The sequence below is a fragment of the Salvia miltiorrhiza genome, chromosome 7, assembly GCF_028751815.1.
Source record: "Salvia miltiorrhiza cultivar Shanhuang (shh) chromosome 7, IMPLAD_Smil_shh, whole genome shotgun sequence".
Classification (NCBI taxonomy): Eukaryota; Viridiplantae; Streptophyta; class Magnoliopsida; order Lamiales; family Lamiaceae; genus Salvia; species Salvia miltiorrhiza.
The window spans coordinates 9798421-9826060 of record NC_080393.1 but is presented as its reverse complement, the minus strand read 5'-3'; the positions used below and the strand labels follow the sequence as shown (position 1 = coordinate 9826060).

The 27640-nt window shown below is 37.3% G+C and overlaps 4 protein-coding genes across 11 annotated transcripts; 2 read left to right on the top strand and 2 right to left on the bottom strand.

Moving 5' to 3' along the window:
* The first annotated feature begins 8314 nt into the window (after nucleotides 1–8314).
* Nucleotides 8315–11078, top strand: LOC130992448 (uncharacterized). 2 transcript variants are annotated; one of them, XM_057917084.1, is made up of 4 exons: nucleotides 8315–8686; nucleotides 8897–9378; nucleotides 10190–10375; nucleotides 10570–11078. In XM_057917084.1, the coding sequence occupies exons 2-4, from the start codon at nucleotides 8911–8913 to the stop codon at nucleotides 10849–10851; spliced, it is 936 nt and encodes a 311-aa protein (XP_057773067.1). In that variant the 5' UTR covers nucleotides 8315–8686; nucleotides 8897–8910; the 3' UTR covers nucleotides 10852–11078. The 2 variants fall into 2 exon arrangements, with proteins under 2 accessions (XP_057773067.1, XP_057773066.1); XM_057917083.1 differs by having other exon boundaries at nucleotides 8892–9378.
* A 139-nt stretch (nucleotides 11079–11217) lies between these two features.
* Nucleotides 11218–17042, bottom strand: LOC130992447 (ABC transporter C family member 8-like). 2 transcript variants are annotated; one of them, XM_057917081.1, is made up of 12 exons: nucleotides 16940–17042; nucleotides 14773–16268; nucleotides 14386–14706; nucleotides 14236–14322; nucleotides 13562–14164; nucleotides 13308–13472; nucleotides 12922–13216; nucleotides 12621–12835; nucleotides 12214–12519; nucleotides 12079–12142; nucleotides 11766–12005; nucleotides 11218–11666 (listed from the first exon to the last, which is right to left on the bottom strand). In XM_057917081.1, exons 2-12 carry the CDS (start codon nucleotides 16162–16164, stop codon nucleotides 11566–11568), a joined length of 3789 nt encoding a protein of 1262 aa, XP_057773064.1. In that variant the 5' UTR covers nucleotides 16165–16268; nucleotides 16940–17042; the 3' UTR covers nucleotides 11218–11565. The 2 variants fall into 2 exon arrangements, with proteins under 2 accessions (XP_057773064.1, XP_057773065.1); XM_057917082.1 differs by having other exon boundaries at nucleotides 16832–16967.
* Nucleotides 17043–18617: 1575 nt separating this feature from the next.
* Nucleotides 18618–23077, top strand: LOC130992446 (protein disulfide isomerase-like 1-6). 2 transcript variants are annotated; one of them, XM_057917080.1, is made up of 12 exons: nucleotides 18618–19336; nucleotides 19679–19808; nucleotides 20204–20369; nucleotides 20965–21083; nucleotides 21326–21406; nucleotides 21487–21576; nucleotides 21663–21734; nucleotides 21817–21885; nucleotides 22125–22205; nucleotides 22291–22425; nucleotides 22541–22594; nucleotides 22680–23077. In XM_057917080.1, exons 1-12 carry the CDS (start codon nucleotides 18816–18818, stop codon nucleotides 22776–22778), a joined length of 1617 nt encoding a protein of 538 aa, XP_057773063.1. In that variant the 5' UTR covers nucleotides 18618–18815; the 3' UTR covers nucleotides 22779–23077. The 2 variants fall into 2 exon arrangements, with proteins under 2 accessions (XP_057773063.1, XP_057773062.1); XM_057917079.1 differs by having other exon boundaries at nucleotides 22541–23077.
* A 683-nt stretch (nucleotides 23078–23760) lies between these two features.
* LOC130992445 (sulfite exporter TauE/SafE family protein 3-like) lies at nucleotides 23761–26889 on the bottom strand. 5 transcript variants are annotated; one of them, XM_057917075.1, is made up of 13 exons: nucleotides 26715–26882; nucleotides 26135–26382; nucleotides 25888–26047; nucleotides 25498–25698; nucleotides 25367–25431; nucleotides 25258–25285; nucleotides 25073–25170; nucleotides 24918–25004; nucleotides 24790–24840; nucleotides 24389–24610; nucleotides 24207–24300; nucleotides 23969–24109; nucleotides 23761–23892 (listed from the first exon to the last, which is right to left on the bottom strand). In XM_057917075.1, exons 2-13 carry the CDS (start codon nucleotides 26348–26350, stop codon nucleotides 23801–23803), a joined length of 1455 nt encoding a protein of 484 aa, XP_057773058.1. In that variant the 5' UTR covers nucleotides 26351–26382; nucleotides 26715–26882; the 3' UTR covers nucleotides 23761–23800. The 5 variants fall into 5 exon arrangements, with proteins under 5 accessions (XP_057773058.1, XP_057773056.1, XP_057773061.1 ...); XM_057917073.1 differs by having other exon boundaries at nucleotides 26487–26733; XM_057917078.1 differs by lacking the exon at nucleotides 25498–25698 and having other exon boundaries at nucleotides 26715–26889.
* Nucleotides 26890–27640: the final 751 nt, after the last annotated feature.

The following is a 27640-nucleotide window of genomic DNA, read 5'->3' as shown; positions in this document are numbered from 1 at the left end:
CCCACCTTCTTCCCCACTGAACACTGGCGAAAAACGGATGGAGCATCACCTCCGCCGCTTGAATCTCTCCCCAGCTCGTCTCCCATACTTCACACAATAGCAGCGGTCGCCGGAGACACCACGTCGCCGCCGCGCATCTCGCCTCGGGCTGCCACCGTCCGTTCAGGGCAACAACTAGAAGAATCGCCGCTGCTTCCTCTGTCCTCTGGCGGCCAAGAGCCTTCTTCCTCTCTCAATCTCCTCTTCTCCCTCACACAAATCACAGATCCGGCCTGGAAAAACACAAATCTCTCTCTCAATCTCAGTCACCGCCGTCGTCTATCGAACGGCAGCACCACCCAGATCCCCAAATTGAAACCGCCGCCGCCTTCACCTCTCTCTTCAGCCGGAAACCACCACGGTGGCTCCTCCTCCGGCGAAGCAACGAATGACCACCGCTCGCCCGATGACCACGGCCCCTAAGCCACGCCTTAAAGTAAAATAAAAAAACCTGGCACCAGCCGCCGTTCGGTCTCCCTTCGTTTGGCGGTCCGAGCTACTTCTGCTCGACAGGAAGGAGAGGCGAGAGAGAGAATGGAACGAGAAGAAGAAAATAAGATGGGAGAGAGAAAGATACTTTTTTCTTCGTTGGGACCAGACGGAGGAACAAAAGAAGACATCTCATTTTCCTCTTTTTTCGAGCCAGGCTGGAGCATAGCCTATTTGAATCGTCCCCTCCTCTTTTCGCGAGCCAGGCTGGAATCAGCCCATTGGAAAATTGAATTCAACATACTACAGACAGGTTGGATCAATAAACTTATTTTCGACATACAAATCAGGCTGGAGGAATTAATTCGAAAATTCAGCCAGATTGAAATACTCCACAATTTCGATAAACGGGCCAGGCTGGAATACTTGGCAAATTTGCCTCTTGCAAGTTTTAACTCTCATAAATTGAACCAGACTGAAATACTCCACTATTCCGATAGATGAGCCAGACTGGATGGATACCTATGTTTTTTCAAAAATCAAGCTGGATATACTATAATATTAATTCTGTTTTCCTTCTTCAATTATCGAACCAGATTGGAGATTAGGCAAGATTGAAAAGATCTACATCAATCGTACAAAATAATCCAACATCCAGAAAATTCGAATCAGACTGGGATAAATAGAAGATTCGTCCCAGGCTGGAAATGAGTTAATTTGAAGAATCAATTCTATTACTGGGTTCAATATGTTAACTACAGGCTGGAGCAAATAGTTATGTCGGCAATGAGCCAAGCTGGAGCATTGAAAATTTACTCCATTTCAAAATTTCAAGCTGGGGCCGTCTAAAAAAAAAATCCAAGCTGGAAGATATTCACCTATTTCAAATTATCAAGCTCCAAATTTCAATAGAACAAGCGGAAAAGAAACCCCCAAGCTGGTGAAGCGCTCCAAAGCTCTACAAGCTGTATTTCGAAAAAAAGAATAAACTTCAAAATTGATTAATCGCTCCAAGCTTATAAAGTACCAAATCCCGCGTTGGCAAACCGATCCAACTTAACTCATGTATTTACAAGCTGGCATTTAAAATCTGAACTAGACCACGTCGTCTACTTTCGTGGTATTTTTACAAGCTGGTAAGCCAAGTTGCATATATACGTTTTACCCAGTGCATTACTATCAAATTGTTTCACGCCAAGCTGAGAAGAATTTGTCTCCGACTTCAAGCTAATTGTGCAATCTCCTTCAACTTGGAAATATAGTAGTCGGTCAATGCAACCGATTGGCTTTTTACAACCAACTAGCTACACCAATCGAGACAGTCCGATATTTTGAGAAATTCGCCTATGCGGAACAACTATAATCAAATTAACTCTCCAATTAGAAAATTCTAATTGTAGAGTGGGGGGCTAACTGTAATGGGCAAAATTCGTCAACTTGGCTCAAGCCCAATTAACATTCCAAGCTGGACTAATGAGCCGAGCAAACCCGGCCAGTCCAGCCCGACAGACCTCGGACCAACTTGGATCATTAACAGGTTGGCCCAATTACTTAAGAAAACTTGTCGTCTAGCCCAATAAGTGAAATTATACTCATCACAGGATCAACCTGGACCGACCCAGGTTGACTATCCACTTTAGGTCCAAATTGTCTAAACAGTCGGGCTGCATTCGGCCTAAGCCCACCAAGCTAGTTTGCCAGTTTGGCACAATCCTAAAAAACCCAACTAGTCAAACGGACTGGTCCATCTAGCCCGAAAAGCTATAGATCGACTTAAGTCCACAACCAAGCTGGATATATCGCATGCGGCCCACGGGTTATAGCCGACCTGGATTGACGAGGTTATAAGACCTAGCCGTCAAAACCCTAGAAAACACCTTCCAGCCGTCAAACCCTAAAAAGACGTCTTCCACCAAGCTGACGCAGTCAGAGGGGGATCTTCATGATCCCGTCCAAATCGCAACAACCCGAGAGATAAGGACTTTGACGAGGCCAAACTGTAGAAACCCTAGCGGCTAGATGTCCACTATATAAACAGTCCGACTAGGTCATCGAACGGACACGGAAAAATCCTACTTGCTCTCTACTCCTTGAACTCTCTCTCTACTCCGCCGTCAGGCTGATTTCTCTTCCAAATCGGAAATAGCCAGCTTGGCTTACCACCGCTTCCCATATTCCATTATCACAACTCACTGTCACCGTTTCCACCCTCCGACGCCGCCTACAGCCTGGAATAACAGCGCACTCCAGCCTGCCTTTCTATCTTATTTCAATTTGCTTATCATTCTATTTTGCTATTCCGCTACTGACTTGAGCGTCGGAGGCTCTACGGTCGACACCCCCACCCGGTGCTCAACCTAGGGCTCTTACGTGTTCTTGTGTTGACAGGTTGCTAGTGCCCAATCTATCCGGACGTGCAGACGTCAACTTCAATTGTAGATTTTAGCCCCTACACCTATTATACGTTTCAAATATACATATTGTGCACAGGAACACACATTTCATAATATAAAATATAATTTAAATATAAAATGAAACTTACAATTATAAATTTATAAAGTCTAATCAAAGATCAATTAATTATAATTATAGTCATCATTAATAAATTATTTCCTCTGTCCACGATCAATATTATGTTTTACTATTTTAGTACGTCCATAGAAAAAATATTTCTTTTCCATTTTTAAACAATACCATGCAACACAATTTACTAATTATTTGTCTAAATTTAATAAGTTGGCCCACATATTATATCACTAACGCAACTAAATTTAAAATAGATTAGCCCACTAGCTAATTAAAACTATAGTCCCCAATGGGACACCAAGCGGTGCGACCTCCTGTGTGAACAGTGAGGTATCGGGTTCAAATTCCACTGCTCCCCTTCCCGAACTCCCCCCCCAAAAAAAAAAAAAAAAAAGCTAATTAAAACTATAATGAACCCACTAATATTCTACCCAATCGCAAACCCTACCCACTCTGAACTTATGCATCTCAATTAATCTCTCTACTTCCTCTCCACTTTTCTTATGCATAGCTGAAGAACACAGAAATTGTGCCTTTTTCTCCGCCATGCACCAATCTCTCCTCCTTTCTTCTCCTAACTAGATATGGTAGTGGCAGACTCGCCAACAGGCCAATACTCTCTCTGAATCACACTTGCCTCTCTCTGACTCACTCATTCCGCACTCAAACTTTTACCTTTTTTATAAAGTTTTGAGAATCCACAATTACTATTTTTACTGTATGTTGAATAAACTTACGATCATGTCTATATTAGTGGGATTCAAACCTAGTTTTTTTTTTTCAATACCAATGTACAGCTCTTTTACTAAAAGTTTTAAGCATATGTGAGACCATCCTTATCACATTACAGACAGCCGGAGTCAGAATCAGATTTTGGCTAAGGGTTAATTGTCCTTTTGTTGTTCAACCTCTTTTCATTTGGATATTTTTGTTGTTGAAGGGAAATAGGGAATGGCCAATCGTTAGATCTATTATATATATATATATATATATAGTTGAAATTTGGTAGAACTCTTTCTTTTTATATATATAGTTGAGGTTAGTTATAATGAGATTTCTATTTTTCATGAGATATGAGATTAATAAAGAAACATTGGTGTCAATGGCCACATTGAACATGCAAACACAATATTTGGCCACTAATTTTAAAAACACAAATTATGGCCATTAATTAGGCAATATGCCTAATATACCCCTAATTGGGCTGACTGGGTAGGGTCAGGAGCGCGGGTCGGGTTAGGCACTTATGGCACTATTAGTGCCATAAGTGCCAACGAATTTTTTTTTTACTCCCCCTGCCATGTCTACCCCCGACCCCCGACCCCACCCACCCCCAAGCCAAAAGGAACTTTTTAAACACTTCCCCTATGGTTTAGATATTCCATTTAGGGTTTAGATTATCCATTTAGGGTTTAAATGTTCCATTTAGGGTTTAGATGATGCTGTTGTTTCTATATTTGTTCTGCATGTTTGGCACTTATGGCACTAATAGTGCCATAAGTGCTAAAAAGACCATTTTATTTTATTTTATTTTGGATTTTCATTGGCACTTATGGCACTATTAGTGCCATAAAATAAAATAACAAAAGTAAAATTTGATTTATTTTTATCTAGGGGGAGTATTTTTTTTTTGTTTTTGGCTTGGGGGTGGGTGGGGTCGGGGGTCTGGGGGTAGACAGGGCAGGGGGAGTAAAAAAAAAATTCGTTGGCACTTATGGCACTAATAGTGCCATAAGTGCCTAACCCGACCCGCGTGCCTGATCCTACCCGGCACGCGACCCGCACTCCAGACCCTACCCAGTCCGCCCAATTAAGGGCAAAAACGTCCCAAAGCTATAAAAATGGCCAAAATTTATGTTTTTTCAATGAGTGGCCATAATTTGTGTTTTATGATCCATTTTGGCTATTCCAAAATTTTACTCATTAATAAATAAGTCAACATATAATGATGAACAAGAAAGTATATAGTGTTGAATAATGATATTCAAGAATTTAATAAAAAATTTTCTTCATCGAGGTTATTCAAATTCCTAGGTAAAAATTTCCACATCCAGATAAATATTAGTAGGTAAAAAAAATTCCATCCAGATATATATCAACCATATGATGCATTAAATCAACACCTACAAATCAATTTAAGATCTCACCAATCTAAGATTTCACCTTATATAAGAGATCTTATTGAAACCATTACCTATATATAAATTTTACATTATTACATGTGAACACATAAAAACGTGATACACGACATAACCTTTCAAAATAAAAAACAAGAAAGAGTATTATTGTCTTGTAAAAATATGCTAGGGGTGCTCAACGGACGTACCCGCGGAGAATGGTGGTGTCGAAATAACTTATTTTATACGTATATTTGTGTTACAATATATGCATATGTGTATTATAATATATGCATATTTATGTTACAGCATATACATATTTAATTTGTTTTCAATTATACTTGTATTTATTTAACAATATGTGTGTGTTTAATCACATAACCATGTGTTCGTGCTCAGGGAAGCGCTCATGCCCCGCAGGCATGCTTGCACCCTCGCCCCGTGAGCGCGACCGCTTTCTCGTCAGGGGCGCCTTTGCATCCCACGAATGCATATTTGTATTCAATATTGTGCATATTTTTGTTCAATAATATGCATTTAAAATTGGTTGCCTTGACAATACTAGCCGATGCAGGATTATTTTTACAGGATAATAATATCCATTTGCATATGTTTTTTTTTTTTTTTAAATCTTGGAATGCCTTTGTTGCATGTCGTGATTTTATGTGTCCACATAAATACAATGTGTGGTCTAAATTTGAATTTATATATAATACTCCCTCCGTCCCAGTCAAGATGATACATTTGTTTTTGACACGGAATTTAAGGAGTTGTAGATTAGTATTTTAAGTGTGTAGTATAAAAGTGATAAAGTATGAGAGAGAAAGTAATAAAGTGACAAAGTAGGAGAGATAAGGTAATAAAGTGATAAAGTATGAGAAAGAAGGTAATAAGAGAGTGATTAATTAGTTGTAATTATGCAATTAAAATCCCTTATTTTTTTCATATTTAGAAATGTAGCATCTTCGTTGGGACGACCCAAAAAAGAATATGTAGCATCTTCACTGGGACGGAGAGAGTATAAAAGATGATTTTTTTACCTCCAAATTTTCTCTCTCCTCTTACTTCTTCCCTTCAAATTCTCTCTCCTCTTACTTCTTCTATCCCTTCAAATTTTCTTTGTTCTTTTTTCTATTTTAATTTTATTCAAAAAATCGTTAACTTTGATTCATGAAAAAAATATTCAATATGAGTGTTAAATTAAAGACTAAGAGAGGATCTTCGATGTAAAAATTATGAAAAATAAATTTAAAATTAATAACTTATGATTATTTAAAGTGTCAAATTAATTTTTGTTTGCTCTCATTTATCTCTAATATTGAACATCATACTCTTTTTCCATTTTATTTTCGTTTGTTTGTGAAAAAAATAAGTAGATGTCATTTTTTCCTTTCAAAAAAATTATTTGGTTGTTTAATTTAATTATTTTAAAATTATATGCAATTAAAGAGAAGGAAATTTGTATTAATTTTAATGTGAATTTGTAAATAAAAAAATTAGTTATATATATTAAAATTAGAATTTAAAATAGTAGTATTAAAAAAATAGAAGTATAATCACTATTAAGTGAATGAAAAAAAAAAAAGTGGAAAAGCTACCCAAGGAATCTTACTAACCAACCAATACAGAGCTAACCCAATTATCTAGCTAAACAACAAAATGCTGTCGGAGAAACAAATGAGAACCAAAAAACAAAGAAAACAGTGAAGATTGTCTTCATAAGCAAAATTTAGGTGGTTGTGAGATTTTTTATTTTTCTATTTATTTAGTATTTAGGGTAAGAGCTTACAAAGTGGGAACTTTTATTCACTTTTTGGTGCTTTGCTAAAGTGCTGAGAGGACTAGTATAAGATAAGTGCAGATATAAAGATTATTGATTTATTAATCTTAAATAAAAGGTTGCACTTGCTGAATAATGTGCTTCATTTTCTAATATACTTTTGTATCACTCTAGTAGTTTATATCAATGTGGTTTCAATATATATACATGAACACATATATACAATACTAAACATGTATAATTATAACTCGAATTTAGTAAGTGTATAGCTTAGGACTAACCCCATCGCCGTAGGATTGGTGGCATAAATGGCTTTTGCGTCACCAAAGTTCAATTATTGAAATCCACCCACTAAATACGTGAAGTTGTAAACCCAAAATGTTGCCAACTTACAAATGAATTAATAGAACATTTTATTTTATATTAGTAGTATGCGGTTTATAATTGAAGTGCGAAACATAAGGTGATATGCACACTTACGTCGTATTTTTGTTTATTTTAATATTAAATGGAAAAAATACGAAATGAAGATATGACGAGACATCTAGCACAACCATAATAATTTTTTTATGACAGCTATAGTTGGATTTTTAAAAGAGAAAAAAAAAAAAAAAAAGAATACCAACTATTTTTGCGTCACGCGTTAGAGAAAAAAAAAATTGGTTAAGAGAGAAGAAAGTTGCCAACTAAACGAAATTGCGTATTATTATTATTATTATTACTATAGAGAACATGGAAATAAGAGAGTACATTCATGGCACTTACAGTGATTGAAAGTGAAATCAATTTAATATTATAATGAAAGCTCAAAAACACGAAAATACCCATTAAATTTCCTGTATTTGTCTAAATGATATCCGTTTTATATTAAAGTCATTTATAAAACTAGAAAAAAACTAAAATTGAGACAGTATTAAAATAGACCTGAAAGTAATAAACGATTTTATTTGTGGTATATACCCGTCTCATTGAAATCATCAAATCAATAAGCATATAAAGTTGGATCTTATAATCTAATTCGGCTTAGCATGATAAGCATACTTTTAGATTATAAATATACAATAATATTATATTAAGTAAAGTAAATTCATATACTAAATTAAATAATGAGTTTGATTAAATGTCCAACTTTTTACTTACACCAACAAACAACACCATAAAGTGAAGTAAAAAAAATTGTCATTTTAGTCTCAACTCCCCAACTAAAATATGCTAAAATTTAACTGAAAATTAAAATGTCATTAGGCCTGGAGCTCGAATTTAACAAAAACAGATTTGGTAAGTTGTCATAATTCCAGATTATAAAAACATAAAATAAAATCAAATAAACCACACAAAAGGGGCCCACCGCTCCACTGAGTTGCGAAAGCGACTGGTGGCTGCCGACACTTACTTCCAACACCAAACCAAGTAAAACGCGTAGGCTCGGAGGCAGGTCCGGCTTCAGCCTCGGACTCAGTTGTGACTCCCTCTTCCCCTACAAAGCTAGTTGCCTTCATCACCACACAACCCACTCACTACTTCCCTCTTCACTTTCACCCTGCTTGCTGCCATGCACACACACTACACGCACTGACCCCTTTTTTTTGCTTTTTGGAACCTCTGCTTTCAATGCCTCACGCCAAATTCTCTCACTTGTTCCGTTTCTTCACATGGGATTATCAGATTATGTGCTTTTCTTGATTGGTCGCATCTCTCTCAGTCGAAGGGCTCTGCTCAAATTCTTGATTCTGTAGTTTAATCCAAAGAAATTGTGCTTTTCATATTTAGGGTTTTGAGTGTGACCTTTTCATCGGTATTACTTCTCATCTCTTGATTCTGCAGTTTAATCCAAAAGAATTGTGCTTATATTACTGGGTTCTGAGTTCAAACAGAGCTCATTTATCTACTTTACCTTTTCATCGATCTCATTTCATGAAATTCTCCTAATTGTTAACTGCAAAAAAGAAAAGTTGGTATTTTTATGCTGACATCCATTTTTGTTGGGTTGAATTGTGGAGGAAAGGGAAAATCTGAAAAATGCAGCACGCAAAATCAGAATCGGATATAACAAGCTTAGCGCCATCGTCGCCGTCTCGATCTCCGAAGAGGGCGGTGTACTACGTGCAGAGCCCGTCTCGGGACTCCCACGATGGCGACAAGTCGTCGTCCATGCATGCAACCCCCAATTTCAACAGCCCCATGGAGTCCCCCTCGCACCCCTCCTTCGGCCGCCACTCCCGCAACTCCTCCGCCAGCCGATTCTCCGGCATCTTCCGGTCGTCGTCGGGGCGGAAGGGCGGCCGCACCAAGCGCAACGACAAGGGGTGGCCCGAGTGCAATGTCATCGTGGAGGAAGGGAATTACGACGAGTTCGATGATGACAAGGCCTACACGCGCCGCTGCCAGCTCATGCTCGCGCTCTTGGCCTTTGCTGTCTTGTTCACGGTTTTCTGCTTGATCATCTGGGGCGCTGGGAGGCCATTCAAGGCTCAAGTTGCTATCAAGGTTAGGTTAGCTACCTTTTTCAATTTCATTGATTCTGTTGGTTTTGAGGTTGAATTTGGGGGGTTTGTTCAAGATATTGGTTGGAGTTTTATTTGGTTTTTGATCTGATGTTATCTGCTAGAGTTGAACTCACGGTGGCCTAATCTTCGCATAAACTGAGAATTTTGTATTATACTAATGCAAAATTTTGTGAGTTCCTGCAATACATGCTTACAGAGTAATTTTATCCCCATTGCTAGGATTTAATGCTGTAAAAATCAATCAAAATTAGCTCAAATGATAAAAATTATCGAGAGCCCTGGGATATCCCAATGTTCCAATCCATCTTAGTGAGCAATGGATTAGCCTAACCATTTTTATCTATCTAGCCTAATCCTCAAAAGTAAACATCACTCTGGATATTTGGAAATGAGGAAAAAGTCAGATGTTTAACCTTGTTGCTTTTGTAATGGTGATTTGATTAAGCAAAGTTTGCCTAGTTTGGGTAAGTGTTTGTGACAATTGATGTATGATTCGTATAGAAGGAAGGAGTATGTGTTTCTTTGATAATTGGTTGCAGATGTATCTAAGACACATTAATTGTTGCATAAAATTCTTAAAGTGGATTGGTAGAACTTTTAATTTGTAACCATTTTCATTGAAGCTGTTGGTAGGTTGATTGAAAGCAACTTGCATTTATGCTAGGCCTCCAGTTTAGCTAAGATATCAAATCTCTTTACTTGATGGAGCCATGTCCCATTCATCTAAGACCTCAGAAGGGTGACTGTAATTTGTAGCTGAAATCTCTTTAACACTCGAATGTTTTGTGCAGAGCTTGACGGTCAACAACATGTACATGGGCTCAGGTGCAGACTTCACCGGGGTTCCAACGAAGATGCTGAATATGAATGGTTCCTTGAGGATCAGTGTGTACAATCCTGCTACATTCTACGGCATTCATGTAACTGCAACACCGGTCAATCTCGTCTACTTGGATGTTGTTGTTGCAACAGGAGAGGTAGGCATCTACGATGCCCTCCATTTTGCTTCTCCACAATTTGGTAGCTAGCTTGGTTGTACTTAACACTTGAGCAATGCTATGCATCATTCATCAAGAATCGGTGCCACCACACACTTTGTAGTCTAATCTTTCAAATACTCAATCTTATAAAGTAAAACGAATAAGTACCCTTTTGCTCATTTACAATGCAGCTGGAAAAATACTATCAACACCGGAAAAGTCACAAGAATGTGGTGGTGCACATAGAGGGAACCCGTGTGCCCTTATATGGGGCTGCATCGAATCTGGAAGTTGCAGATGGTGGTGCCGTTCAGGTCCCACTGACGTTGGAGTTTGAAGTGAGAACACGGGGCGATGTGGTCGGGAAGTTGGTGAGGACGAAGCACCGGAGAAGAGTGTCGTGCCCGTTGAACATCGACTCGACCAGCAACAAGCCCATCAAGTTCAAGAAGGATGCTTGCACTTACAGTTGAAGTTGAACAAGGACATATGGTGAGTTTGCTGAAATACATTTTGAATACTGTCCAAATTGTTACAGTTGAAGCAAGATTTTTTTTTTTTTTGTGTGTTAAAATAGGAAGTGAAAAACTTCCTATTTCGAAAGATGTGGTAATAAAATTGAGAGCTGTAAAGAATGTGAAGATTGTGGTAATAGTTGTATCCTGTATAATATGCCAAGAAATTCAGTTAAGTTGAAAGAGATGATGAGTTTCTTAGTGATTAATAAGTTTTAATTGGATATTGATACATCCTTAAATGAGATTGATAAGTTTTAATTGAGATTAATAAACACTAATTATGATTAATAATCTTTAGTTATTGATGTTATATTGGGTCTCCTTGGCGTACATTACATAGAACACTAATATATCATAAAAAGAGAAGTAATTTATTAATAACAAAAGATCTTCTTTTATTTGTTGAAAAGATCTTCCAATAAATTAATTAAGTATAGCATAAATCAATTAAAGATTAATGGCAGAAACATAAAAGTTAAGGCATGGAAATTCTTACAAATTCCATAGCTTATCAACACTTATCAATATATGATCTCCCAACTATGTACATTATACATATCTTATTTTATTGAATCAACACAACACAAATTACACATGTCACTAAAATACAATTGATGGTATTTGACTCAGGAAAAATAACAATTGCAGCTTCCTTTTGAGATGCACTAGTTATTCTTGTTTGCAACTCGACCAATATTCAGCAACAAGGTTTGAAAATGCAGAATTAATCTCCATAAGCTTTGAGGGCTCATCATACTCCACCAACTTCCCTGCAACAAATTCAATTAAACCATATAAATATGCAACAAAACTGACGTTCACGTCTCAATCTCGTATTACATCTCATATTTCACGTCACACACGCGTACCATACGACAAGACGAGCACCATATCGCTATCTACGATAGTCGGAACCCTGTGTGCCACAGTTATCACAGTGCAGTTAGCAAACTCCTCTCTGATTATCTTCTGCAAAATGGCATCTGTGGCAGAGTCAATTGAGGCAGTCGCCTCGTCAAGAACCAAGATTTTGTTCCATCTAAGAAGCACTCTTCCGAGGCAAAAGAGCTGCCTTTGCCCCATGCTCCAGTTCTCCCCTTCATCACTCACTGCACAAAACCAAGAATATACTAAAATTGGCAATGATGAGTTACTTATCTCAACCTATTTTAGTGTCTTTACCAGAAGAGTCTAGCAAGTTTGACAGTTTACTGACTGTGGACTTAAGTTGGCATTTCTCAAGGGCCTGCAAATCAAGAATTAATCAATAATGAAGCTAATTAAACTTTCATACTTCAATATGAAATGTTTTGTTACCTTCCATATCTCATCATCAGAGTGAAGGCCTAATGGATCAAGATTTGTTCTAACACTTCCCCTAAATAGAGTTGGCTCTTGAGGTATAATGCTGAGTTTTAGCCTCAGATCCCTTAACCCTATCGAGCAGATGTCAACCCCGTCTATGAGGATCCTCCCGCTGTGAGGCTCAACCAGACGAAACAAAGCACTAATCAACGTTGTTTTCCCACTCCCAGTCCTGCCCACCACCCCCACTCTCTTCCCTTCTTTGAATGTGCAGGTGATCCCCTTGAGGACTATGGGAGCATTAGGGCGATAGCGTATCTTGAGAAGTGTTTTTACGTGAGTTTTGGATACCGTTCTTCAATCTTCACGTGAGTTTAACACGACATAACATAACACGAAAAAGTGGTTTGATTTCTAACCTTTAAGTCCAGCAAATCGATTCTACCCTTTGGAGGCCACATAGAAGGAGGCCTCTTATCCGCTATCACAGCTGGTGGCTGAGGAGGTATGTTCATGTACTGTTTTATCCTTTCAACGGAGACGATGTAGTTAGCAAAGCTACTGTACCATCTCGAGAGAAACACCTGCGTGCTGGTCAGCGCGAATGCATAGGAAAGACATAGTCCTACACGACCTGTAACAGCAAAAGAATTGTCCAAATTAGCATCAAAGTATATAAAAAGGTTCAAAACTTTCAAAACTCTTGAATTAGCATACTACCTGGAGCAATGTAGCTGTTTGGGATCAATAATAAGAAAACAGCACAAGTGAATAAGGTAAGATTTTGAAGCGCCTCAGTCCTCAACACGAGCCATTCCAAGGCTGCGCTTGAGGAAAGAAAGACCTTTGCATTTGTGTCGACAAGTTTGAGGTAGTTCGAGAAGAAGACGTCAGCAACCGCGAAAGCTCTTATGGTTGCAACTCCATGTGCTGTCTCAGATGCATAGTTCATGACGGGGGATTTTGTTGTTCCGTTTATCCTCATCAGCTCGCCTGCAGATCTTTGATAGTATCCCTTACATCCAAGAACTAAAATTTTCAGACAAGAATGTATTGATGCTAACACTGGTTAATGGAAGTAGAGTTTGAGGTTATATAAGTCTTACTTGGACATATTTTGAGGATGCAATAGCACAAATGCCCACAAATAGAACTTGCCATGTGACAGAGGCCATAATCACTATTGTTGCTATGATCTCAGCTGTTCCAGCCATAACTAATTGGAATGCTAATGGAATATCAAAATCTAGTACACTTAAATCTGATGAGGCCTGACCAAGAATGCATGAAAACATATTGAGTATATGCAAAATAATAAAAAAAAATTGAAAAGTGAAGGTGGGAGAAGAATCATACATACACGCGTTAGTATCCTCCCAACTGGGGTGGAGTCGAAGAAGAGCATGGGAGCGTTGAAGACGGAGTTGATGAAACCGGAGAAGAACGATTCGGAGGCTTTGAGGCCTAAGCAGACTGTAAACAGTGACCTAAAATATACAAACACAACACTGAGTGATGATATCAGAGTGTAAATTTTGACAACAAAGAGGCTGCTTTTCTGAAGATTTTGAACTGAGAATGCTAGCCAAAAGCTTGCAGCAGCTTGTGTTGCCACGAAGCCAAACTGAGCTGTCGCAGCACAAAAAGCGTAGATTGATCCGTTTGAGGCGAAGATGTAATCTGAGATGGATTTCCACCCTATGACTCCAGCTTCCTTCTCCTCCTCCTCAGTCAGCTGGAATTTTGGTTGTATCACAATCTCCACTTCACTTTCTTTGTTGCTGCAAAGCTTATCGCCCTTCATTTGATTCATACATTCCACATCGTGTTGGTTTGAACCGGACGTGTCATCAAATAATCCGATGCTACTTCTATTAGCACACACGAGCTGCTCAAAGGTCGTCCCTCCAATCAGAAGCGCCTCGTAGCTTCCTGATTGAGTGACTTGCCCTCCTTCCACAACCTTAAAAGCAAACAAATTTCACCAATGTTGTTGTCGTTGAAACACAAGCAAATTCTTTTCAAATTCATTACCAGAATGTTATCAACATTAGTGAGAAACTCCACTTGATGAGTCACAAGAATCACAGTCTTCTTTGCTAGTGCAGTCATCACACAGTCCTGTAGTAAAAATGGTCTCAATTTTACTACATTGCTACTTAAACTAAAATGATAATTTCTTACTTTGAAGAGGGTTGCAGCTGTATGTGCATCTACTGCACTAAAAGGGTCGTCGAGAAGATAAATATCAGCGTTGTTGTACACAGCTCGAGCAAGCTGAACCCTCTGCTTCTGCCCCCCACTCAGATTCAGCCCTCTTTGGCCTATCTCAGTGAGATCTCCATAGTCAAAACTCTCAATATCTTTGTCTAGAGCACACACTCTAACGGCCTTTTCGTATTTGGCCTTATCCATCGCCTTCCCAAACAGTATGTTTTCGCGAATAGTCCCACTCTGGATCCAACAAACCTGAGATACATAAGCCACTGATCCAACAACACTCACCTGCAAGCAAAACAAAAATATTCAATTTTTGCATCAAGGAAACTTTGTTGACGTTTGATATCTTACACTTCCACATATTCTTGGTATTTCGCCTAGAACTGCATGCAAAAGTGACGATTTCCCAGCTCCAAGGCGCCCACAGACTGCGATCTTCTTCCCCGGCCTTGCTTCAAGCGTGATATCACACAGGGCCAAAGATGTCGATTCACCATCCCAACTAAAACTACCACCTTGTATAGAAACTAGGCCTAAATCTCCCTTCCTAGACCTCTGCACGTCGTCTTGTTTAAGCTCGTCCTCAAGCATGAACGCGTCAATCCTCTTGAACGAGACCTTAACTTGGATCAAAGAGGAGAGGGTGTCCGGTATCAACCTCACGGGCTCAGACATGGTCCTGAGTGCAGCCATGACCGTGAAGGCCGTGCCAGCATCCAGTGGTGCGCTCTTGAACACCACACACCCAAAGAATATCACAGACGACACAATTGTGGGAGACATCCAATACAAGACTGTGCTATAAGTCTTCTTGTAGTGATACTCAGACAACCATCTGAACTCACTCTGCCTAAAAGATTGAACCAAGTTCTTGAAATTCTCCTCCCATGACTGCAGCTTGATGATCTTCATGTTGTTGAGGATCTCAGAGAATGATCTCAGCCTCTTGTCTTGAGCAGCCATGAACTCAGTCTGAAACTTCTGCAACATCTTTGCAAAAGGGATGTTAAGAAGGCCACACACGGCGAAGGGTACTAGACCAGGAAGCACACCGAGGCCTACAACAGAGGATATCACAGCAATGGCTAACAAAAGCTGAACTACTGAAGTCCAGCCAACGTGTAGCCACACCACGAACTCTCCCAGACGATAAGCATCAACACCGATGTAGTTAACTATCTCCCCAGTCGAGTGCCTCCGCCTCCCTAGATTAGAGAGCTTGAGCTGTTTATGGTAGACTGCCACCATCAAAGCAGACCTCATTCTCATCCCAATCCTCTTGGAGTAGAAGTAGAACTGCCGGTATGAAAGAGATTCGACAACCTTCAAAACAATCAGTAATCCCACCAAGAAAACACCCTCCTTCAGATTCTTCCTCTCAAGATTTGAATAGCTGACAAAAGCATAGAGCAGTAACGGAGTAGCCACGACAGAAACTGTTCTAAGCAATGCACAAATCCCAGCCACCACCATGCTTTTCCAATAAACTCTTGTGATAGCACGCAAGGCGAAATATTTGGTGTTTTTTGTGGCATTTTCTTCCTTGATTATACTCCATGCTTCATTAAAATTCTTGTAGGCCAAAAGGGCTTCATCTTCGGATCCAAGATGAGGGATGTCGTCAATATTTAGAGGCTTCGAGCTACCTAAGCAAAGCAATGGATCTATCCAAGAAAACCACAGCTTACTTAATAATGAGGCTTCGTCTAAAACCACACGGTCCTTCTCCAACCTTTGAAACATTAGGGAGATTCTGTGAAGCTACTTTCCAACACTGGTTGAGATACAGTTTCATGAAGATTCCTCGAAGCACGAAAGCAAAGCAATCTATATATGGTGCAGTTTTACTGAAATCAATATAAGAAACATTAGCAATCTATCTTGAAGCTTGAAAATGATTATAGAAGTAGCTACTGTGGTCCAAATTAGTCCTCTTCCAAAGCATACTAACCAGTTTTAGATGACTAAATTCTTCACCTTTGTTAACAATACATTAATATATAGTAGAATTCAACCTAAAATTGCTATGTTAAACCAATCTCTTGTGCTCTAACCAAATGCATGAAATAGAAACTATATTCACCAGCAAAATATTTACTTCAAAACAAGATTCCACTAACATTTCAAACAAGGGTTTCTAAGCATGAATGAAACAAAAATTATGCTAACAATCATCTATACATAAAGTTATCATATCATAACAATAATTCGAAGCTTCATATTCGCAAAATTGTTATTTGCTTACTATTAATTAATTCATGCACGCAATAAATAATCATCCACAAACACATAAGAAATAAATGTTAACAAAGATTTAAGTGATTAATGATCTTATATGTTTATATCACTGAGAGTGAGAATTGAGAATGAGAATTTGACAAAGGAGTTCAGATAACTCCACGTAAATTACATTTGATCGATGAAAATCCTTTCAAACAATAATTCAAAATAAGATTTCTGAATTTCAAATTCGTTGCAGAAGGAATCGGGCACAGCCACAAAGGGATCGGAATCCAACCTCTAAATTTGATTCAATTTCAAGTAATATAAATCTGAAATCTCTTGTTTGAATGTGTCTTGGCAAGAATGTAAGATGTGAATAGCAAAACGAACAAAAGAATATAGTATACGATTTCTTTTTCTAAATTGAATCTATTACTGTATAGTATGTTAAATATTCTTACAAAACTTTGATATCTCTATAACATTTTTGTTTATCTTAATTTCTAAAGATCATATACTAATTAATTACATATCTAGTTAGTAGTAGTAGTACCCTTGAGACAGTCTAATGATAAAGTAATATTCATGAGACCAAAGCTTTAATATTCGAATCTACTATAGGTCTGAGCATAAGCAGATGCAGCAAAATTATATTGTGAGGCTATTTTTCTAACTTTTCTTCGAAAATCTATTTTTCAAACGATTTGGTTCATTAATGGTGTCTTTCGCAAAATAATTTACACAGAAATAGCTTTAAAACTGGGCTTGGTGGGGGCTTAAGACCATGTGTATTCGTCAATGAATATGAACATGCATGTCACATCTAATTTTTCAAGTATGATTTATTTATTTTGTATGATTTAATTGCATACTCATAACATAATACAATAGCAATTGGGCGTTTCCATAAACTCAAAAAAAAAAATCTAGAGTTCAATCCATCCCTTTACGCATATGTGGTAATTACGTACACATTTATGTGTGTGTGCATGTGAATTAATTAATTTTTTATTTATATTATATAAGAAATTAAATAGTCATATTATACCTAAAATTATTCAAAATTATATTAAATAATTCATTACGTTTTCTTTATTCTAACTTTTGGAATACTCGCAAAGAGACATTCTTTTGAATAAATTAATTTTGGTAAGTTGCATTTTTACAAAAAAAAAATGTGTAGTAACACATTATCACTCTTTTTTTATATTAAAAAAATATCTATTATATAATCAAATAATCAAATAAGTTACACACAACTTTGTCACTTAAGTTAGCCTTTATTGCCGTAATATTACCGTTCTTAATTTGTTGTTTGAATCAATATCTAGTTCTGTCATAGAATTATCTTATTTTACATACACGATGAATAGTAGTATAAATTATTATACACAGTTTACCATGTTCTAGACAATTTCGGTCAAAATGGCTTATTATATGCATATCGGTCCACTATTTACAAAATATATATACCATCTTATAAAAATCACAACTCATAGTCAAAGTCCCAATACTTGTCAAATTTATCCAGTATCAGATTAGCAATCGCCCAAATTGAACTAATTTCAGCAATTTAATTGCATTTGACATTTTTTGTAATAATAGCAATAAATATTTTTCGCAATTTCTGTTTAAAAAAATATAGAAAAATGGGAGAAAGCATAAGTTAAAAGAACTGGATGAAAAATTATAGCTAGCTCTTATTATTGATGCTTCAAAAATCAAAATAGATAAGACACTTTTTTTGGCATAAAACTAATTCGAAATGATGATAGTAGGAAGGGACGTGTATTGATGTATATTACCAACATTAAGAAATCGTTCATGCCTAAAAAAATATTGAGTGTGTATTAGATCATTTTCTGTCATTTCTATTTTTGATTTTAGAAAAAAAAAAAAAAAGACAAAAAAAAAGACTTGTATGGTTTCGGACAAAAAAAGTGTCACCGCCGTGATTTGCGGCTGCTTATGACAAATCATTGTAAAATCTCAATGCTTTTTTAATCCTTAAACCCTCTAAACTAGAGCACGTTGCCGCATTAATTTCGCACTCCCACCATTTCACATTCAACTATATAAACTATCCAAACAAACAGATCTCACACAACAAAAAGTCCCCATCTTTACTTCAAAAATCTTCAAGAATCTTGTAAATCAACCTACAAATCGCCATGTACAGCCCCAGGTTCAGCTCAAGAACCCTTCTTCTCCCCGCAATTCTACTCCTCCTCCTCACTGCTGCATCAGTTTCATCAGAAAATGAAGATGCCGATGATCTGGGCGACATTGATGAACTCATCGCAATAGACGACGAGCAAGAAAATGGCGAGAATTCGCAGCCCACGACAGCCTATTTTGAAAGTAGAGAAGCCGGAAAGAAATCCGAGGTGTTGAGCAGAGCTCAGAGAGTAGTTCTTGAGCTCAACGGTGATAGCGCGAAGAGGGCAATTGAGGAGAATGAGTATGTGATGGTGTTGGGCTACGCGCCGTGGTGTGGAAGAAGTGCTGAATTGATGCCGAGGTTTGCCGAGGCTGCAAATGTGCTCAAGGGTTTAGGGAGTAGGGTTTTGCTGGCCAAGATTGACGGCGACAGGTACACGAAGGCGGCTTCGAGCCTCGAGATTAAAGGGTTTCCAACTCTGCTGCTGTTTGTCAATGGCAGCTCTCGGCCTTACACCGGTGGATTTTCATCGTAAGCAAGTTTGTTTCTTGGCTTGTAGCTTTTTGTGTTTGTAGAGCTTGAGTGAAAGGGATGAATGTTTAATGTAGTTTGATATTTGAGTTCTTTAAATATTGCATTGCTAGAAATGTTTCGCAGATTTTGGAACTAATTTATGTTATTTCATTGAGCGTTATGAATGTCTAAACTTTTATCGTTCCAATCATGATTCTTGGTTGAAAAGAGGATGAAGTTGTGATCTGTTCATTTGCATTGGTGTAATCATTGTAGATACGCATTTGATGTATTCTGTTTGTGAAGCTACTATAGCCTATAATGATATGGAGCTCTCTCTTGGTGACATTTTGTGAAAAGGGAAGAAATCGTGTTATGGACAAGGAAGAAGACGGGGGCGCCTGTCATTGGAATGAGCTCGGTAGCTGATGCAAATGAATTCCTGAAGCAGCACTCCACGTACGCGGTTGGGCTATTTGATAAGTTTGAGGTGCGTGGGAGTTATTTCAGAATATATTGTTATGGTAGAAATGGCTGATACACTTCAATTCTCTTGAACATAGCCTGCCACAGTTAATTGATTTCTGTTTCATATATTCAATCACATTTTTAATGGATGCCATGCAGCTGATATCTTTGTCCGACACATTGAGAAAGAGATATAACTTCCAGAAATATACTGATTAGTACTTGTCTTTTTTTAGTCAAAGTTACTTTGTTATGTAGTCTTTAGTTTACATTGAAATAGAAGACATTGTTAGTTAGAGTTGTTTAACAGATGCTGCATTGGTCTTGATTTATCCTTTGTGAACATCACTTCGATTACTTAAGTGAATGTGTGATTGATCTAGTTGGTGCAGACTTACTCATAGAAAATATATTCAGGGACCTGATTATGGAGAATTCGTAAAAGCTGCTGTTGCTGACAATGAAGTCCAATTTGTAGAAACAAGCAGCACTGAGGTAGCCAAAGTATTATACCCTGTTGGCACTCCAACTAAACCTTTCTTTGGTCTTGTGAAAAGCGAACCGGAGCATTACACATCGTTTGGTGAGTTCATTTAGGGAAGACAGTTGTATCACAACTTCATTTCTAATGTATAGTTTTGTGTTATGTAATAACTCCAGAGAAAGTAATAACATTGCAGAAACCTCGAAGACGAAACAAAATGTGATCAAGTATACCGATTATTGTGATGAGAATTTTAATTCTTGAAGTAGTTCTTAGTACTTATTAATTGGTTATTTACTCAGCCTTCTGAGGAACCCGTGATCCTTCATGTTCAATAACTGTGAAGCAAAGCTGAAATTGATGTAAAATTCAAATGCATGTTTGTTCATTTATGTTATGACTTATGATTATAAGAACTGATTATATTAATTTTCTATTTTGGCTGCTGAAGGGACTTTACATTCTCAAATTTCTCCATACGCTAGACAAGCAAGCATGCTGCTTAATCAATCATAACAATATATCTTTCATTAATGAGTTGATAAATCTTGGCTTTAGCGCATATAAGAACAAGAATGGAGGTTGTGCCTTCAATTATTTACTATGTTTGTGCACAAATTCTTCAGCTCTATGGTTTATCAATCTTGTTATTCAAACATATCATTTCGGATGAGACAATTTTTGTGGCTTACAGATGGACACTTCAGTTCAGATGAAATCTTGCATTTTATGGAGACCAACAAGTTCCCATTGGTTACTGTAATGACTGAGCTCAACTCCGGTAAAGTATACTCCAGCTCGAACAAGCTACAGGTTGCTCTTCTATCAGTTGCAGATATTTTTGCTACTGTCTTATGTTTTGCTTTTTCCTGTTTATAAAAATTCATTTAGTTCATCTCTTAAAATTATTCTCAGTTTCTCAAATAAAAAGGATTAAAGTACAGTCTTTAGATTTGTGATGTTATTACCGAAGGTTTTTCTACAATCATGGTAAATATGATTTGCGGGAACCCATTAAAAGCGCATTATTTAATCTCCCTTGTATGTTCAACTAGGTGTATGTCTTTGCTGAGGATGATGACTTGCAGAAGCTTCTCAAGCCACTACAAGAAATTGCGAAGAAGTTCAAGTCGCAGGTCGACCAAACTGCAGACTTCTACTCTTAGTCTTTCTTTTTGCCATCACATATCTCTCAAATGTTCCTGTGATATTGCAGTTGATGTTCGTAGCTGTAGATATTAGGGAGGAAAACCTTGCAAAGCCCTTCCTGACTTTATTTGGTCTAGAAGACTCGGAGGATACGGTGGTAAAATCTCTAGTAATTCTTGCATCTCCTTCTGGTACGGTTCCTGGTTTAAATTTCTCTATCATTTCCTTCTTCCTTGTCTGTAGGTTATTTCTTTTGACTACAACAGCAATTCCAAGTATCTGCTAGAATCTGATCTCACATCAAGAAATATTGAAGTAATAATTTTCTTATGTCTTGTTTTGGTTTTCAACTATCATGTATTTTCTCGTTCGATCATTATATGTATTGGCATTGCAGGAATTCTGTACGGGCCTCGTGCAAGGGACATTGAAGCCATTCTATAAGTCACAAACAATTCCTGATAATGTGAGTTCCTCATGCGAGAAGGGAATGGAAGTGGATTTATAACTGCTAGATTATTTCGTTTTTGCATATCTGAATAGTTTTGGTTGTTTGTGAGATTACATTATCCTTATTTGAAGATTGAGCCTATATTTTGAAGAGTCGTCGTTTTCATGTCTCCCAAAGAGGAGAAATGCTTGTCAAATTATTTCGTCTGTTTCTTTAACAACGTTAGTAACACGACTCAAATTTTATTACTGCAGAAAAATGCCGGTGTTCTGACTGTAGTGGGACAGACATTTGATGAGTTTGTCCTCAACAGTCCTGCAAACATTGTTTTAGAGGTTTGTTTAACTTCGGCCTTCAAAACTTTATTCGCTCGTGTTCTGTTTTGCTTTCTCCAAAGTATTGACATTGCTCGTTCACTAGGTCCACACGCCGTGGTGCATCACCTGTGAAACCACGAGCAAGCATGTCGAGAAATTGGCAAAGCACTTCAAGGGGTTGGATAATCTGGTTTTTGCAAGGATAGATGCTTCGACAAATGAACATCCAAAGTTGCAGGTACGTTGACATCGCATCTACTCTATCCGAAATTAGCCTACTGAGATTTTGTTAGTAAAATCATGCAATGTATTTCTTTTACACGATCATCTTGAAAATTGAAATGGATATGCAGGTTGAGGACTATCCAACGCTACTCTTCTACCCTGCAAACGACAAGTCAAATCCGGTATGTCATAGCTATGCATTCTTAAACGTTCCACTCCTTATAGTCGAGGCCTGTCTTTGTAACACGTCTGACGCCTCATACGCAGATCAAGCTCTCCACAAAGTCCAGCTTGAAGGACTTGGCTGCACTTATCAACAAAAATTTGAAAATTCAAGATGGCGGCACGACCAAGGATGAACTCTAGTCAATAGTTGACGTGCGTTGCCGGAAGCCAACTTATCTCTAGAGTTATACGACAAACAAAAGCAGCATGGGGATGCTTTCATAATTGTAGATGGACACAATTTGTGAACTTTTTTTTTTTTTTTTATAAAACACAATTTGTGAACTTATACTGCAGAGAAAAAATATATCTCTGTAAAATTTAGTGTGTGTAACAGGTCCAATGAGCTCAAGGTATAATCAGTTATAGAAGCTTGGTAGATTTTTTGAAGAAACGTGATTTCTGATCTTCCAAGATATATATACACTTCATTTACAGTAGGTTATGGTGTTTTTTGAGTTGCCAAGTTTATTTTTGCCCAGAAATATTGCTTCTTTTCTATTCCTGTCATGAAGAATCCTTTTGGGAATTTAAATATTTTATATTTTTTCCGCCCACAAAAAAAATACTCTTATTTTGTTATTTTGATCCATTCATAAAAATTTTACTCATTACATCTTTTCTTTTTTAGTAATACTCTCACCAATTATAACCCTTAATATTCTCTTATTTATCAATATTGTCTTAATCAATTTAAAATTACAATGAACAATGAGATATTTATTCCATCCGCACAACAAATTTAATTATAACTTCCAATATTACTCTTTATTTACTAATATTGTCATTTTAAACCTTTCACTCAATCAAATTAATCAAAATGTTTACTTTTATGAGAAAATCAAATTCATCAATTCAAAATTACAATAAAAGTGAGACCGTTATTCTATTCATACCACACTCAATTAATTTATTAAAACTCGTGCGATTATAAAAAGAGCATTTTTTTTTATGAACAGAGGGAGTATATATATTAAAAAGAAAAATCTACATCAATTAAACATCATTCGACACTTAAGAAATTAGAAAAAGACATATCACCCCTTGATTTCAGTTCTTCTGCCATCAAGGCTTAAATATAACTTCTTATAACTGCGAAGAACAAGGCAAAAGTATTGTACAAAAAGTCTGTACATGAACTGATCTTTTCAGGCAGGCAGCAACTAAGGCTTGTTGTATTCACAAAAGTTGTAAAACCACAAGTCATATCCGCCATCGTCGCCGTTTCCGATGATGTTTTCTATGCCAACCCAACCTGTCCAAAACAGAGCAACGTGAACTTGCATTGCTCTCTTATGGTGAGATGAAACACGAAAAATAAATGAGCATACCTAGTAAGATCGCACTCAGGAAGATCGTGAAGGCCAGAATGAAGATGATCAACGACGCCCTACCAAGTATACTAACGAGCTTTCTGACCACGTGTAGTCCTACCAATGCAGCAAACGTAGCCACTACAACAAAATAAAGGGCTGCAAGAAAAACCGGTGATTTTTAACACAAACGAGACTTAGCTGCCCATGTTCGACATCATAAGTTTTTCGACTTTCCAAACGTGGAAAAACATACCGTAGGATGGAGGGAAACGCCTCAAAAGGTAGTATTGTATAACGGACATGGATGCCGAAAATGCCATGACCAGTGTTGCTGTGGCACTCGAGACCTGCATTTCAAGAACTCAGAACGAATTAGTTATATGATCAAGCCTTCAAATGGGAAAAAGTTTCTGGTTGAGAAAGAAAGAATTGCACCTGTGGTGGAATTCCTAGCTCGAGAAACAACGGACCTAAGATGAACCCTCCTCCAAGGCCTAGCAGACCGCCTACTACACCAGCTAATATTCCGCAGAAACAACAAAGAATCAACTGGTATACAGTCCACTTGATTCCCGGTTCTCCTTTGGATTCGACCACACTCCAACCCTTATACAAGCAGACGGCCTGATATCCTGAGGCTCCAATGGTAACGGGAATCTACAGACGAAGAGAAGAATGATGAGCTGTGGGAAGCCCGGAAAACACCTCAAGAGGGCACGCGACTATTTGCACATGCCTCGTGCACTCAATCTTGGGGCATGTTTAGAATTTTTTGCAAATGGTCGTGTACTTCTTGAAGCGACCTACTTCAATGTGTATGCATTGGAGATATTTACCTGCAATAAGGTTACTATCCAAAATGCAACTGAACAAGTGGTCACAAAATCCTGCAAAAACGTGGTGATATTATAGACGGAGACAATTTTGAAAGTTAAATTTGACAGAATAATTTGAAGATATAGACCCTGGAGACGTGGAGCGAGAAGATGATGAGCCAGACAGCAAAGAGAAAGCCGAGCTTCTTCCAGGAGACGTTGTTGATAACTGAAACCTACAAAGTTATTCAATCCACTTCAGCAACATAATCTTTCTAAGATGTTGAGGTTTTCATCACATTACCTCTAACGGTTTTTGCTCGTTGAGATTCACTCGATTTTCATCAGTGGGGCCTGTTGGTAGAAGCTTGTACGGAGCTTCTTCGCTTCCATTGGCTCGTGCTGGAATCAATAAAAGCATTAGCACGTCCACAATTTTTTTTCTCAAAATATTGACGAGCATAAAGAATTTTCAAGAATCCGACTTACAATCAGATGCAAAGCGTCTAGCAGCTTCCTGTAAGGCAAAAGAAACGAGCAAATTGATCAGCCTAAAGGTGTAACACGAGCATTGAAATAAGTAGAAATTCTAGACGACCTTCTTTATTATGGTTTCTTTCTTCCATGTTTCGACACCTTTGAAGAATGCCTTTGTTGAGGTAGCTGTCAAATTGCAAAACGAATAAGCACTCCCGTTGGAGAGAAAAGGCGCAAGCATCGGTTATTTACCTATGAAAAGAACTATGAGCAAGACAGTAACCATCCATTCTGCCAAAATCACATTGAAAAAAACTCCAATGCTAATTCCAAGAATCAGCATTGGCTGGAAAAGAAGAGCTAAATCGTAATCAATTATGGGGAGATCGAGGGAAGGATGGCGGAGCTTGATGTTGTAATACACAGTAGCAAGTGCAGCACCGGTTATCATACCTGATCAAGAAAACGACACTACGCTTATGCTTACTGCAGAGGCAAAAACAGAAAGGGATACAACAATAAGCACATTCATTCTCAGCCATATACACACATTGATAATATCTATCTATTAAATATCAACCCCTCTTCCAATTCTCATCAAACATATATGGGAACTAGCCTATGTCTAGCACAGGATCTTACACTTTGATATAGCAGTTGATGTTTTTGGGTCGAACCCAATGATCAACGACAGCATGGGAACGAAAATGCCGCCTCCACCAACACCTCCAACACTAGCAAGAGCAGCACCAAAGAATCCAACCACAGTGCCAAGAACTATTCTCCATCCAAATTCGATATCCTGCAAATTCCAACCCAAATTGCACAATTTGAGAACCAAGTAATGAAATTTCCATAAAAAAATTGTTGAATAAACAAATTATCTTACAGGCCAAACAGGTTTTGAAAGCAAGTCTCCACTTTGCTTCAAGAAGCTGATTATTCTTGTGGAATAACCAGATTCAGAGGGACCATTTCCTTTAGTAGTCACTTGCTCAAGATCCTCTTGAGCTGAAACAATCCCACAAGCTAAAACAAGTAAAGCAATCAAAATCACAGCTTTCCCTCTCAAACCTTTCTTACATTCTGCTCCTATCTCAGCCATGAATTCCTCCAAACAAAAACCCTATTTTTCACCTGTAAAAAGATCAAGAATCTTCCTTGAAACCCATCTACCAAAATCAACTATAAAGACCAAATTAGCATCAAAATTCAGATAAGAAAAAATGTGGGGCGTTGACCTATCAGAGTGAACAAACTCAACAACTATGTGTGAAATTTTTCTTTGATAATTTGGGTGGTGAGAATCAGAAGCCACGAATTCTATCTTATATATTCCTCAAAGATACAAATAATAATACAAAAAAATTCAGAAGTGGCATGCAAACACGTTTCCCCCCTTTCTTTCTACTGTGATTTTTTTTTTCTTTTTTTTGCAGCAATTCAAACAAATAAACAAACAAAGAGACCTTTAAATATAGTTTGTCTGCGGCTCTGGTGTCCAGTTTCTTCCACCATAAAAAAACGCAGCTGTTGCTTTCAACAGAGAATCTTTGTAAATCTTAGTGATGAAAGTTGAAACTACTCTACTCATTCTCATGATTAAAAATATATAAATGTCGAGTATAAATAAAATCAAAATATAAAAGTGTATATATATATAGTGTATATATATATATCAAAATAAAAATAAAAATGTAATGCTATCTTCTCTTTCCCCAAATAACTTTCTAGAAAGAAGGAATACAATTTTTAAGATAAACTTGTTCAGTGTATTAAAAATAGTAAAAAAATATTATAATTAGTGTTAATAGTGGTGAAAATATGCTATAATTAATATTAAAAATGATAAAAAGGTAAAAGTAATACTCCCTCCGTCCCAAATGAAATGTCCTCCTTCTTTTGGGTACGCTTATTAAGGATGCATTATCTACCTAATCTAGTAGAAACTGAAATGATGCATAATATGTCATTGAATCTTATATGCTGCCTAATCTAGTAGAAATTGAAATTTCCTTAATATTCTACTAGATTAGGTAGATAATGCATCCTTAATAAGCGTGCCCAAAAGAAGGAGGACATTTCATTTGGGACGGAGGGAGTAATAAATTGGGAACTGTTCAAGAAAAGAAATATGAAAAGTTATTTTGGAGGACTGTGCAAATATTTATTATAAATAAATTAAGATTATTAAAAATATATAAATATTAAATGTAAATAAAATAATATATATATATATATATATTATATATATTAAAATGATAACACATGTTTATTATAAGCGAATTAAGATGATAAAAATATCAAATTTTCATGACAAAGGGAATGTCATTTGTTTTTTTTTTTTTTGAATGTAGAAAAAGTATAGATGGAAGAATTAAATAATAGTAAATGA

Bases quoted from the DNA above. Each gene is read 5' to 3' on its own strand.
- LOC130992448 (XM_057917084.1), top strand. From the start codon at position 8,911: ATGCAGCACGCAAAATCAGAATCGGATATAACAAGCTTAGCGCCATCG. The intron at 9,379-10,189 runs GTTAGGTTAGCT...TGTTTTGTGCAG, and splicing joins AGGCTCAAGTTGCTATCAAG to AGCTTGACGGTCAACAACAT. The intron at 10,376-10,569 runs GTAGGCATCTAC...TTTACAATGCAG, and splicing joins TTGTTGTTGCAACAGGAGAG to CTGGAAAAATACTATCAACA.
- LOC130992447 (XM_057917081.1), bottom strand. From the start codon at position 16,164: ATGTTTCAAAGGTTGGAGAAGGACCGTGTGGTTTTAGACGAAGCCTCA. The intron at 14,707-14,772 runs GTAAGATATCAA...TTTTGCTTGCAG, and splicing joins TACCAAGAATATGTGGAAGT to GTGAGTGTTGTTGGATCAGT. The intron at 13,217-13,307 runs GTAAGACTTATA...CTTGGATGTAAG, and splicing joins CATCCTCAAAATATGTCCAA to GGATACTATCAAAGATCTGC.
- LOC130992446 (XM_057917079.1), top strand. From the start codon at position 18,816: ATGTACAGCCCCAGGTTCAGCTCAAGAACCCTTCTTCTCCCCGCAATT. The intron at 19,809-20,203 runs GTGCGTGGGAGT...AAATATATTCAG, and splicing joins GGCTATTTGATAAGTTTGAG to GGACCTGATTATGGAGAATT. The intron at 20,370-20,964 runs GTGAGTTCATTT...TGTGGCTTACAG, and splicing joins GGAGCATTACACATCGTTTG to ATGGACACTTCAGTTCAGAT.
- LOC130992445 (XM_057917075.1), bottom strand. From the start codon at position 26,350: ATGGCTGAGATAGGAGCAGAATGTAAGAAAGGTTTGAGAGGGAAAGCT. The intron at 25,432-25,497 runs GTAAATAACCGA...GCAATTTGACAG, and splicing joins GCTCATAGTTCTTTTCATAG to CTACCTCAACAAAGGCATTC. The intron at 24,301-24,388 runs GTGCAATTCTTT...CTTGAAATGCAG, and splicing joins AGCTAGGAATTCCACCACAG to GTCTCGAGTGCCACAGCAAC.